This window comes from Apiospora hydei (assembly GCF_038363865.1).
Source record: "Apiospora hydei strain CBS 114990 chromosome Unknown utg000004l_segment0_segment0, whole genome shotgun sequence".
In the NCBI taxonomy this organism is placed as follows: domain Eukaryota; kingdom Fungi; phylum Ascomycota; class Sordariomycetes; order Amphisphaeriales; family Apiosporaceae; genus Apiospora; species Apiospora hydei.
Window position 1 is genome coordinate 7788790 of NW_027117363.1, and position 13578 is coordinate 7802367.

Genomic DNA, 13578 nt, shown 5'->3' on the forward strand with positions numbered 1-13578 from the left:
AAATGCCATATCTTCGTCTACGTGGATTTGGCGCCATCGATCCCCGACCCCTTCTCTGTGGCCTGGGGCGAAACGGCAGCTCTCAGGAACCTGGCCGGGTTGCCCACTACGACGGTGTACGGGGCGACGTCTTTGGTCACCACGCTGCCCGCGCCTACCGTAGAGCCGCGACCGATAGTCACGCCAGCCAGCACGGTCACGTTGCCACCGATCCAGCAGTCGTCTTCGATGGTGATGGGCGCCCCCATCTCCGGGCCGTTGTATCCGTTGCGGACAAACGGATCGACCGGGTGCTCGCCAGAGAAGAAGGAGCAGTTGGGCCCGATGAGGATGCGCGAGCCCACGTTTATAGGGCAAGTATCAATCCAAGTACTGTTAGAGTTAACATAGGTATTGTCCCCGAACCTGGCGCTGGTTAGCTCATCATGGCTGACGGACGGGTGTAGGAAGGCACCAACGTCACGTTCCGTCCATAATCCATCTTGATTGGCCCGTCGCACCAAACATATTTGGCCAAGAGGTCATCGTCCTCTTGCGGAGTGGGGGCTGGCGGTGGAAGAGGCGACTTGTCATCCTGGATCCTAAATAGCAGAGGAATGTTTAGGGGAAAAAAGCAATATTGGGTATACGGGGTATGGGGGTATGGTCTTCTCACTTCTTGAATAACTCTACCAGACGTCGACGGGAGACGTCACCAGCTTTATTGAACTCTTCGCAGGCCAGCCGGCACCGTCTCCGATCGGCTACCAAGCTGGGTGTGAAAGCGTAGTACATCTCTCCCTTGCGCATGCGGCGCAGATTCTCCTCCTCGTCAATCTCTTTCAAATCGATCTGCTGCATGGCGACGGCAGCAGCAGGGGTCTTGCTGATAAAGAAGCTTGGGATTCGTACAGAAGGTCTAGGTATACTCTTGGACGTACAGTATACTAAAAGGAAATGCACTTCAGGTGTGTACAGTAAATAAGCCTAGATACCCCGCGCTTATATACCGGAGCCATCTGTCATTCCATCCCAGCTTACGGCTTCTGCAGGCCCTATACATCCTGGTCAAGTAATAGGATCATGAGGCCATCCAGGGCGCATGCTTCTACGCAGTGCTCGTCAGCATCCAAGCTTATTGCACCGGCAGTCTAATCGTCGCCTACAATTTTTGTCATTTGCCTGTACACCCATGGATTCCGCTTGCGGATTGCTTTTTGCCCATAGGATCTACCTTCTTTAGGTAATAAGTATACATGTACTTACTGCCGCACTTTTCCGCCCATTGTTAGAGCCTCCTGCCCAAAGAGGTGTCCCCCTGTAAACGTGTAACCTGTAACGTAGTTTCGTTTCGACATTCAATTCCAATGCCAAACATACTGCTTGCTTTAGTGCCCCAGTGGACACAACTAGAATGCGGCTATCAACCGAATAGGGCCAGTCGCGCATTCACTCAACTGCCATTGCATTACGTACCTAGACAACAGCATTGGTATTGAATCGTCTTCTGTGGAGGCAAGGCTCACGTCCCTTACACCTCATATCTCTTTGTCCACAGCCTACCGGCCTTCACCCGCATGACCTCACGACAACAAAAAGGACAAGAAAGGAACCAGCCTGTCTTTGTGACACGATGCAGTCCTCAACCAATGGGTAAGTCATGGCTCCCTTTTCTTTCTACTTCAGGCATCTTCTCGCATGGCCCTTCCATGTTATGAGTCCCCTCGAGGCATTCCTCTTCCTCAGTCGTCAGCCACCGTGACTGTTCTTGAGGCTTCTGTGTGACACATAACCACTTTCCGACGCGTTGGAAACTACGTTACATTCTGATATGTCCGACACTGGTCCACCATCGCCGTCTTCGGGCAAGCCGACAAGGCCAGAGGAGGATATCTCCGACGAAGATACATCTGCGGAAGATGCGCCTGTCCAAGATGCGCTGGTGCCGCCACCGCTGTCGTTGACCCACGACCTGGAGGAGGCCGAAGACTTTGTCACGCCCATGATGTCCAGTTTCCCGCCCAAGGACATCAAGGTCGAGGTCAACGGCAATGGCAATGACAGTAGCCCCAAGGGCTGGGCCAGCGGCAGCGCGTTCGGAGACTGGGCAGCCGAGGGGCCCATGACGCCCATCAGCGCCAGCTTCGGCAAGCGCCACGTCCGCCGGAGCTCCCGCCAGTACCCCAACATGGTCATAGACACCTCCAAGACCAAACTGCATCACCCCCCTACCCAAAACGCCGCCGAGAAAGACCCAGGTGCTAACCCGACTCTGCCTCTCAGCGCCCTGCCGCGGCCCCCGGGGCTCGAGTACCACCCGGGCGGGAAGAAGTCGCTCGAGGGCATCGCCGTGCGCGCCTTCTGCCTCGGCAACGCCCTGTCGCTCTGCCTATCCCTAGTCGTCGCCATCTTGACTCTGACGTCGTCGGCCCTGTGGCGCATCCCGTTCTTCGTTGGCGCGCTGGCCCTGTTCCACTTCCTCGAGTTCTGGACGACGGCGCGGCGCAACACCAAGGAGGCCGGCGTCAAGGCGTTCCTGCTGACGGCCAACTGGCCGCACTACGCCATCGCCCACTCGTCGGCAATGCTCGAGTGCCTCGTGACCAACGTGCTCTGGCCGAACCGGGCCTGGGCGCCGCTCTACACGGGTCCCATCCTGCTCCTCCTGGGGCTCATCCTGACCTTCATGGGCCAGTTCATCCGCACCGCGGCCATGCTGCAGGCCGGGTCCAGCTTCAACCACATCGTCCAGACGCGCCTCGACGGCCACGAGCTCGTCACCACGGGCATCTACAGCGTCATCCGCCACCCGGCCTACTTCGCCTTCTTCTGGTGGGGGCTCGGGACGCAGCTTGTCCTCGGCAACCCCATCTGCTTCGTCGGCTACGCCGCCGTGCTCTGGCGCTTCTTCAGCATCCGTATACGCGAGGAGGAACTGTGGCTGGTGAACAAGTACAAGGAGGACTACCCCGAATACAAGAAACGTACCCCTACCAGGATACCGTTCATCGCATAGGACCAATTGGAGGTTTTCTCCCTAGCGGAGGAGTAGAAACTGTGTATTTTACAACTCTGCCAGCTGGTTTCCAGGTGGGCGTTATAAGTATTACGTGATAGCACCCCTAGGAGGGGGAGGGGGTTTAAGGGGAGGATCTTTGTATATTAACGAGGGTTGGGTTTTTGGCAGAGAGGGCCGCTGGTAAAAGCACCGCGGTTCTGAGTTACAGCGTATACCATTTTTGGTCTGTCTATACAACGGGCTCTATACTACCTTCTTTGCCCTTTTACTCGTATAGTCTAATGCCAGGTCGGTATGTGATTGACTGATGAATCCCTTGTGATCTGGTCAGATTTCAAGTACATCCCCGACCACGTTCCAGCGTTGGACACTCTCATTTATGAATATCTATCTGCGTGGGATCAAGACTGTCATCGCGCATTTCAGTTAGTATCGATATTGATATCGAGAAAACCCCTTTAGTTCCCTACTGTATCGTAGCTACATATAGCTACCTGCCTTCCCCAAGCTAAGCCAAAAGTTTCTATACAGAGAACCGATCTCCTAACCTTGCCAGCGTTATCGACGCTGCCCACAAGTAGGTATGATGTCATTGATAGAGACGGCAGTGCGATGATTGCCTTTTCCGTCAGTGATATCGTGAATAAACAGGGATGCGGGCAACAAGATTGGTCAGAAATATTGGAAGGCAACATGGAAACGTCTATTGGGGGTTTAAGAATTTTAGCCAAGTATTGTCGACTTGGGCTTATTTGTTATTGCGCTATCCTATAAGCGTTGGAACTCTTCCATAGAAGCCCTGTACCAAAAGGACAATCAACAAGGGGCTCACACGCCCAAGATTTGCACCTTGGGTTTGTCATGTATGCCACATGGCGTATTCCTTTTATCTATGGTGGAACAGTGCAATCAAGTAAGAGGAGAAGAAGAAGAAGAAAAATTTTGGTGTGGTCATAATCGGTCATCATGGATAACTTTCGTACTTTCATAAAGCCTCTTGTACTTGACAGGGCGACGTCCTGTTCTCCAGCTGATGTTCCCTCGACCGCAAATAATACCGCAACCCCAAAACCCGCTCGCGGCGGGAGGCCCCAGGGGTATATGGCCGCCCGTTCTATAGCCGCTGTCTTCAAGGTTGCAAATCCGCTTAACTAGGACGAAGAAACTCCTCCCTAGTATACTAATAGCTCTGTTAAGCCATAATCGCCTGGCTGGAATTTCCACCAAGGCACGAAAATATAAAATTCCCCCAACTGCAGAGCCAGTATCGCAGTGGTCTACAGCTGCTCGACGTCCGACATGGTATGCAAGCCACAATAAAGCCTGCAACAGACGCTGTGGCGGAGTATAAGAACTCGCATGGAAGAAGCCATGTCAGGACCGCAGTAGCAGCAGTCGTTCATGTTTGGCATCCATCTATGTCGTTGCTCGGTCAGCCTCGTCGTGGGCTATCCGTCGCCTAGACGACCAGTGTTGTCGACATTTCGAACGAGCAGATCGTACTGTGTAACAGCTGTATGTTGGGCGCTTCTTTCATCGCTAAGATCCTGTTCCATACACTCTTCACCCCCTGCACCTGATTCCCCACGTGATGGGGAGTTGCTGCCCTTGTTCCGGCGGAAGAGATTCAGCGCGTTCATGCGGAATCTGCTTGGTCTCTTTTTCAAAGACTTATCATCCTTGGCACCGCCACTGCCATTGGAAAGGTCCTCTTCTGAAGCCATGGGCGGTGCGAGGTAGTTGCCGTCAGATGATGCCATATTGGCGGCCTGAACGTCCGGTGGGCGCTCCAGTGATTCCTGGCTGATAATGCTAGTACCTTGAGTACTGGGCGACAACGGCATCTTCCCGGTGGTGGCACTGGTTGCTTGGGATGCCCAGTCGCCCGACGAATACGGGACAGAGTTGCTACCCTCGGTGGTTTCACTACAACGTTGCTTCCCGCGACGCCCCACGTGGTGTTCGGTGTCATGCAGACTGAAAGGATCGCCGGCGACAAAATCCTCAGCAGAATGGTAATGGCCCGAAATCCCGTTGAGTTCTTCGTACTCTACGATATCTGATTCTCTCATCCCAGAGTGGCGGTCGTTCGGGTGGTGTGCAGGGCCCAGTGTCTTACCCGATGAAGAGTCTCTCGAGTCTTGAGGCGCAATGGCGATGCTCATACTCCGCGGCGACAGCGTTCCTTGCAAACGCTTCTTCCTGTCTTCTTCCATCTCAGGTAGATCCTCGATGGCCGTCTCGAAAAGTGTCTTATTGCCTTCCAGTTCGTCCACGGTATACTGCATAGACGGTAATAGATCTGCGACCCCCTGGAACAGAGGAATGGCGAACATATTCATGAAGCCAAGCTGGGCCTTAGCCAATGAGAGGAAATCCTTCTTAGGTTCCGATATCAAGGACGAAGCGATGCCAATTTGGTTCTCCATGGAGGCTTGCCTCGAGAATTCGTCGCAAAGGATGTACATCCACTTCAAAGCAGTGTCATATTTCCGTGCCTGGGCATATTGGTTTAGTACACCCCGTCGGAGGGAGAGGGAGCTGTTCATCGGGATTTGAACTTACAACGTTGCTTATATCTGCACATTTGATGATAAGAGCGCATAGCAGGGCCGTCTCGGTTTCCACCGTACGCCCATTCCAGCCGTCAGTCGAGTGGGTCTCCTCAAATCTCTCTTGAAGGTTACCGAGTTTCGCCATATAGTCAAAGTGCAGTCCCATGTCTGTGGCAAGAATGGAGCTGATCATCAGACTCCGCATCTTGGTACTTTCAAAGGCCATAGGCCAATACCTCCGCAGGATCTGCGAGTAGGCAGCGCAGTGGAAAGACTCGAGAACGGATCGATCGTTATAGAGCTGAGCCAGCGGGGCATTGAGCACGACTAGAAAGCCGTTGTTGACACCCGGATGGCCGACATCGTGGCCAATGGCGCTGATCAAGAGCGTCAATGCCTCAAAGGGCTTTAGCAGGGCGGCCAAAGGAGATCTCGGCGTTGGTGTAACATCAGCGCCAGACTGGAGCGGGTACGGCGGCAGCGCGCCAATTCGGACCAGGAAGTTGAAAGTAGCTTGCAGGACGTCGACGGCGTGTCGAAAATTATGATAGGGCACGAACGTATTGTACGCAGCCCGGCACGCCACGAGAAACGTTGTTAATTGATCTGGGAAGGCATCAGCTGAGCAGGTTCAACAGGAAAGAGGATGGCGATTTTCCGAAAACTCACCGGTTGGTAATCGCCACTGTTCGAGTTCAGGCATAGAAAATGCATGCTTGAACATGAGACTTGCGGCAACGAGAAGCTGGTCATCCGAGAAATCGTGCGCGCAGAAGTGCCACTTTCCAATAGCTTGGGCTATTTCAGCCCGGTTATCCGCAGACACACAAACTCTGACATTGCCAATTCCAGGAACGTCTTCGTCGCCAGATTTACAGATGCCGGTCATGAGGCCGGACACCATCGCCTCCCGCAGGTAAGAGAAGGGAGCCTTGTCGTCATGTACACCCACCCAGGACCTCTTACGCCCCCTGGTGATTTCAAGTTGGGCTTGTTGCTCTCTAGCAGCTTCTTTACGGGCCCGATAGGCATGTACTTCGAGTGTCGTCATAGTTTTGGCATGCAGTGGACTAGCCATAATGTCGATCGCACCGGAGTCTAAACATGTCCTCAGAATCGTGTGATTCGACGGTAGCCTAGCTTCGTCCGGTGATTGGTCCAGATAGTCGGAATCCGTGTGTTGCTCGGAAGCTTGGCTACTCTCCTGGTCTTCCGCCGGCGGACTCTGTAGCGGACTTTGTAGCAAAGGAAAAGTGACGACCGGGATAGGGACAACCAGTTTCGAAAGGTTCCTAGAATGGGTTTCGTAAACGATTCGGTCCAGCAGCCTGAGTCCGTAGGCCTCGTTATCCACACACTCGTCCGGGCTGGTTCTGTCGGACCCCTGCGAATATGGCGACGGGTCGCGGGAAGAATTGGATGCTAATCTTTGCTCATCATGCGGAACATCTATAAGTACTAACGTGGGCTTCAACTCGAGCATAGCGGTATCGTGTAATTCGAAGAGGGTCGAGATGCAGGCAGATCCGGTGGAACACACATGTGCTACAGGCGCGAGGTCTCAAGTTAGCAACCACATTCGCCAACACTTGAGGAATCATATAAGCGCGCGACAGACATACCGTTCCCAAATGCGTACAGTATAAGCTGCACGTTGGTGCGTAATTCACCGGAATCGCCCAATGCTGTACCAATTTCTTCCGCCGAGGAAGAATTGGCCAGCTCTGTATCGCATCGCACATTGCGATCAACATAGATCACATTACAGGTAGCACTGTCCATTGCGATGGTATTGGTATGGCGACGGCCACCAGTCTTGCGACTGGAGACACCTGAACTCTTGGTTGCGACGGCGTAATCCCTCTCGGTTCTGATAGGCGTGTCCGAATGCGACCAGATGCGGAAGGAAGGCGGCAGCCTTGTGGCTCCTCAATCAACCCCGGGAAAAGACGTTGCCTTGATAGGCTGGTAACCACTTCTGCAGCACAGCTGAGAGGGTGAATCATGCGCACGAGGCGGCCACGCATGCGGCAAAAGTCGGATTCGGGCCGGTCGACGGGTACGAGCCGGTTGTTATATAAAGTCGCAGAAGGCCAGGCAAAGATATGTCGAGTCGGTGCGAGAAATTGATGACATGGAGTATATCGCGCGCGACGGGTGGCTACGCTGTAGGGTACGGTGGAAGGTCGCGTGTGCGGGAAAGGGGGGGCAATCTAAAAATGAGGTAGAGAAGAGAAGACGACCGAGTTCGAGTTCGAGTCGAGCCGTGTCGAGTCGAGTCGAGGGTTACACTGCAAGAGAAATTGATGCTGTTGTTTCAATGGGTTTCTAGCAAAAAGACTGGAATGATGGTGGTGGTGCAGTGGCAGTAGTACTTGTACGTTCGTAAGTCCCGGATTGGACGTGGTCGCATCTGAGTGAGTGCTGGGCTCCGTAGCGTCTGTGGTGTAGTGTGTGTGTGAGTGTGTGTGTGTTGGTGTGGGCAGCAAAGAGGGAAAGAGCCGATCAATCTAAAACTGCGCCGGATCCCAGTAGTACATACAAGCAATTGCAAGATGCCGGGTCGAGTGCCTGACAGCACGGAATGGCCGTCGATGACTGGTTAGGACAACATGCACGAACAACAGGGCGACGGTGCAAGCGCAATGTGACCAGCAACCTATAAAGGAGCGAAGGTGCCCGTCTGCTAAATTTAAACGAATGGATTGAGGAGGGGGAAATGCTGGGTATGGTCCTGTTTTTTTTGTCGATGTTGTTGCAGTCGAGGTGTTCTTGTCCACCACAAGTCAATCGTGCGTGCGGTGCGGGTGGGTGGATCTCGCTCTCTTGCTGTCTTGCTGTCTGTTCTCTCTGCTCGCTCTGTCGTGTCTCGGTCGGCACTCGTCTTGTCTTGCAACGCAGAATCGCCGGTCTGCAAAGGTGACAAATTGGGAGATGCGGTCGGCCGTCGTCTTGCTCAATTGACTTTGACGAGGAGGTTTGCTGTTTGCTATGATGCGCAGCCGAGTCCAATGTCTTTCATTCTCTTTGTCGCTCAATCTCTCTAAGAAAATGGGGCCCAGGAGGTTAGAAGGGCAGGAGGCAAGGTAGCATACTCGATCGAGGTAGGCATGTATGTATGTGGTAAGAATTGGGACAAGACCCGAAGAATATGGCCCCAATGGACGAAGGAATGCATGGGGAAAGGGCAGTGCTAAGAGCAAACAAGCAAGGTTTCCCACACACCTGCAGCAGTTCATGGCCAAAGTACACACCATCGCCTACCCTTGATAACTGCATAACTGGAATGTACATATAGTCGGGGGTAGCACTGAAGCACTGAAGCACTGAAGCAGTGGTGCTGCCTGGCTGGGCTGGACATGCCGCGACTTGTCATAGCGTCCAACAAACAAAGATCAGAAACTGCAACACGATCCAAGAGATGCGAGATATTGGCTTGTTGCACTGCAAGAGAGGATCCTCTTCGAAGACGTAGGTGCCATGATCGTGTTTCTGTTTCTTACCAATCTCAACGCCCTTCTGTTTGGATTCCTTCCCGCCATCCTGTACCCGTTCATGAATACCCGAGTCACCAAAGCGATCTGCAGGCGAACTACTTAACTACTTCTGCAACTACAGCAGGCCAAAGACAAATGCTACTTCCGAACCGCTCGCACATCTTCAAAACTAGTCAAATCCTCAAGTGATCTACATAGTATACTCGACAAAAGAGGGCTCGCCACTGACTGACTACTGCATCATTTGACACACACACCCATACATGTATGTATCTGGCCGATACGGGCTGGAGCAACGCAAGCGGAAGAGAGACACACATAGACACAGCACACACACACACACACCTGAGCTGTCCGTCAAATCAACTGCCTACGTACATACTTAATGCATACTACTGCTGTGAAGCTCGATAAGGACCAGACCAGACCTCGATCGGCGTTACTAAAGAGGCAAGGATTGTACAAGGGCCGGCATTTGCTGGACGATCCACCCCATCCGTTAATACCTCCTGTACAATTACATACGCCCCGTCTACTAGTATTTGGGGCCCTCTGGTCCTTCCTTCGCCCGCTGTTGCTTCCTACCGATAATCCCCCCAAGTATCTGCTCTCCCAGTGCTTGTGCTGAGAGTTGTGGGTGTTATATGTGTGGCACGACTATTGATAACAAAGCACGGGCGGCTCGCAGGCTTGCTTCTTTTTTAGTTTGACCGGTACAGATAGACTCTCGTCTGCAGTACGTAAGGTGTCGACCGCGAACCCCGTTTGGGTCTACTCTCGCGCGGTAGGCAGGTAGGGGAGAGGACTTGCGGGTCCTTTTTACACGTATCCCTCTCCGGAAACAACATGTAAGCCTCATCTCGATGGTGAAGCGTGTGCTATTGCGACTAGAGGATTTGATGATATCAAGCTGACGATGAGGGGCTCTATCTCGTAGTAACCATGGGTCCGTATCGTGAGCCAATTCGCGGCCAACTGTTTGTGCCAAACAACATTGAACCAATGCGATACCGCGCACAGCCGGCAGCACACAGCACACACCCAGCCTGTGGTATTTCCGAAACTCTGCGTGCGGGCTTACCTGTGCAGGGAAGAAGGTTCTCATAACTGACAATATTCCTTGGGTCCCGTCGCCCTATTTCTCCTGGTGGCGATAGCATTGGTTTGAACGCCATCAGTAGCGGCAGCAGCAGCAGCAATAGTAGTATCGGTACATGCATATGATGAGGTATGAATGAATGCAGGCCAGAGACATACCACACTGGAAGGTGGAAACGTACGGTAGCACAAGTACCCGGTTGGGCGCATTTGGTCGGGGCTTCCATCCACTCAGGGATTTCCCATCGCCAGCAATCAAGCTTCGAGAAGAGTCAGCAAAGACAAAGGGCGCGACGTTTGACTGGCTGCAAGTAATGGGTTGGATGAGGGGTGCATGTGGAACCCCCGTCGCACACGTACAGGTGGTGGTTGGTAGCACCGCCCTAAGCAGCTAAGACTGCTGCTAAACTTCCAAACTTCCCTGGACTGAGCCTAACCGGCTTCTGCCCCCTTCTAGAAGCCGCGTAGAAAGATGGCCGAAAGATGGGCGGCTCACCTGTCACCGCGTCACGGCCAAGAGGTCCAGCGCCAAGGCCAGCCTAGCCAGCCTAAAGCGCCATGCGGGCCAGGGCGGACAAGACGGGTTTGCAGCACCCATCTCGCCCACCTACTCCGACTGGCCAATGACGCTGCGCCGCCGATCCGCATCAGAACGCTCATAACCCCGTTTTGCTGTTTGCGCTCGTGTCACGGTTGTACGCGCATTGCATACAAGACGTCGTTGTGGACGAACGGCCTGGGCAGCGCTACCGCCGCATGAGGGTTGTGGCATGCTTAGGTATGTAGGTATGGAATTGCTGGTATATACTCCGAGAGGATGTCCTTTCCTCTCTGTCTCCCGTTGCGCGATCGCATGCCCTCTGGTTCTCGCGAGATGAAGCAGTCGCATGCATTCGGGCCGCCCAGCTAACGGGTCTGATAGAGTCGAGGCCGTCGTCGGCAGCATACTGCTCACCTCTTTATAAAGATGGAGAAGACAGAATGAGGCGGGAAACAAGTAAGCAAAGTCAATGAATGTGATGCAGTCTATTGCTGGTCGTTGGCCAAATCCGGCCCTAGAATGGCAATAGTTGAGAGCATCGCTAGCGGGCTCGGCACTTTGTTAATGTAGCTGCTACGCAGTACCGTCTCCAGGCCATGCCGGCAGAATGCCTCCTCCAAGACGGAAACGGAAAAGCAGCAAACAAGAACCCGGTCGCTGCCTTTTTGTGTCTTCGATGATTATATGCCGTTTGGATCGCTTGTTGTGGTCATGATCAGCATCTTCAATCATCTCCTGGCCAATCTATCGCGCGGCACAGCAATATATAATCATACTCAATAGGGGGTACCTGAAGGGGAACCACTACACACATACATTGTTAGCGACAGACCTGAGATGCAGCGACAGTTGAGCCTGTATTGCCCGTACGTGACATCAGTAAGGCCACTCAATGAATGCACCCGTATATTCAATATACTCTGTGTTATCTTGATATCTGCATTTGCCTCTCTCCACTCCATCCTTGGCTTCTCGCCAACGAGTAAAAGCCCAATTCGAAACAACGGCGTCAAAAACCCACGCTGTCGTGCATATCTTGGCATCACCACCTTCCCATTATAGCGATTGTTTTCTTTGTCCAACGTTACTCAACTTATCGCAATCTCACCTGAAGCTGTCCCGTTCGACCCTCTGGGTGGGAATCTTTGTGGGAACGCTTTTAGTATGCAGTAGGTAGAGGGGGAAATCAATAACATGTACTTTTTCTTCTTTCCACTTGCTTATTCTTCTTCTTCGTCTCGGTGAGCTCGTAAGCAGCTAAGCAGTGTAACAATAATCCGATACTGCCTAAGGTAAGATGTAAACGCAAGCGCGCACACCATGCAAAGAAGAAGAAAAGAAAAACCTTAACATCGAACACTAGCCCCGGCCTACTTGGTCTAGCAGGTGCTAAAAGTAGCCAGCGCGCGGCTCCCTAAACTAAACCCTCAAGGTTTTTTTCGAGGCTTGCCGGCTAGCGACCGGACGCGCCTTTCCAGCTTTCTTCGGAATGTCGCAAGCCGGCTCTCGTAACGACCGAGAGAGACCCTGCAGCAGCAGTAGCCTGTTTTTGCTTTGCTGCTTGCAAGCCAATAGTCCTGTTCGCTTTCGGCCATGCCGTTGCAACGATTACTACTACTGCTGTTACCGTCACCCTGCTAAACCGGCTTGTTACACTATTGCTATGTATATGGATGCATACCTGCCTATATACATGTACGACCTTCTCAATCTGGGTTACGGACAGCCGGGGGGTTGAGTTGAGGCACGGCTGGGACGGGTGACGCCAGTTGGAACTGGAAATGAAGACTCGAGATCCACAACAATCGGTCAAGGAAGGAAACAAATAGAGTAAGAAGAAAGGAAAGAAAAACCTCGGCACCGTGTGCACCTCTGACCTCCGATGCAGGATCCCGGGGGGTGCTTCTTTCTTTGGCCTTGCGTATCCAGGAGGCAATCATACGGTTTTTCGCGACCAAAGTGTGCGGTCGCCCCTGGTGATGCGTGATGCTCGCTCAGGCTCGATTCCGCGACCCCAGCGGTGCCCGACTTGTCGCTGTGCTTACTGATCGCTTACGCAACCGAATGCCACGATGCGCGCCTGGCAAGCAGCAGCAGCAGCAGCAGTAGTGGGAGACGTGTTCTTATCGCGACATTCCACCAATTTTTCTTCTTCTGCTGCTGCTGCTGCTGCTGCTGCTACTTGACTGATGACGACAGTGTTCACTAATGTCATATTTTTCCAGATGCATATCAACAAATTGGGGGTTTCATACAGACATGGTGCTTAGATAAGAAAGAAGCATGTGGCGTTGGCAACTTGGGTGTGGTATCATGACTGATTCGTCCCGTCCGTCAGAATGCTTATTCGCGGTCATTTTTCCTGTTGTTCCGTCTTGGTCGAAACGCGAGCGGGCTGATGCGATAGGTTGGTTTGTCGACTGCCTGCTGCTGGGGCGCTGCTGGAGTGCTGCTGGAGCGCTGCTAATCTCAGGGCGTACCACTCAACATGGGTCCTCGTCTCTCCGGCTTGCGACCATGTGTGACCCGCCGGGGGGCTGGCGTTGGCTCATCACATGGGACGATAACCGTTGATCGTCGCCCACGCAAGGGCTCAACCGGGCGGGATCTGGATTGGGCAGCTTCGCCGATGCAGGCCTCGTCACGCCGAACCACCCCAGACCCGGGATGCGGTGGGGTCAGATTCTCGACGCTTTCTAGAAAGCTTCCACATCCGGTGTAAGATCGACTAGTCAGCCCGGTTGTGTCATGGAAAGACGCAGGATGGTGTAAGAGGACCCATGAAGATGCTTGAGCTTACCTCACTTCAAAAGGGGTGGCACCTTTTGCGCGGGTGGCGGGTAGTCGGGCTGTCAGTTCTCTGTCCTACCTATCTGATATGTGAAATCT

At 53.2% G+C, this 13578-nt stretch overlaps 4 protein-coding genes across 4 annotated transcripts; 1 reads left to right on the forward strand and 3 right to left on the reverse strand.

Annotated features, from left to right (window-relative positions):
* Positions 1 to 17: 17 nt before the first annotated feature.
* PG997_004953 (acetyltransferase) lies at positions 18 to 840 on the reverse strand (the record flags this gene model as incomplete). The annotated part of the gene is made up of 3 exons (XM_066809268.1): positions 18 to 405; positions 459 to 581; positions 656 to 840. 3 exons carry the CDS (start codon positions 838 to 840, stop codon positions 18 to 20), a joined length of 696 nt encoding a protein of 231 aa, XP_066672886.1.
* Positions 841 to 1810: 970 nt separating this feature from the next.
* Positions 1811 to 2995, forward strand: PG997_004954 (protein-S-isoprenylcysteine carboxyl O-methyltransferase; the record flags this gene model as incomplete). The annotated part of the gene is made up of 1 exon (XM_066809269.1): positions 1811 to 2995. One exon carries the CDS (start codon positions 1811 to 1813, stop codon positions 2993 to 2995), a length of 1185 nt encoding a protein of 394 aa, XP_066672887.1.
* A 1451-nt stretch (positions 2996 to 4446) lies between these two features.
* On the reverse strand, positions 4447 to 7335 carry PG997_004955 (uncharacterized protein; the record flags this gene model as incomplete). Its single annotated transcript, XM_066809270.1, has 4 exons — positions 4447 to 5496; positions 5564 to 6159; positions 6223 to 7098; positions 7176 to 7335. 4 exons carry the CDS (start codon positions 7333 to 7335, stop codon positions 4447 to 4449), a joined length of 2682 nt encoding a protein of 893 aa, XP_066672888.1.
* A 5060-nt stretch (positions 7336 to 12395) lies between these two features.
* On the reverse strand, positions 12396 to 12904 carry PG997_004956 (uncharacterized protein; the record flags this gene model as incomplete). Its single annotated transcript, XM_066809271.1, has 2 exons — positions 12396 to 12662; positions 12746 to 12904. 2 exons carry the CDS (start codon positions 12902 to 12904, stop codon positions 12396 to 12398), a joined length of 426 nt encoding a protein of 141 aa, XP_066672889.1.
* Between the last annotated feature and the right edge of the window lie 674 nt (positions 12905 to 13578).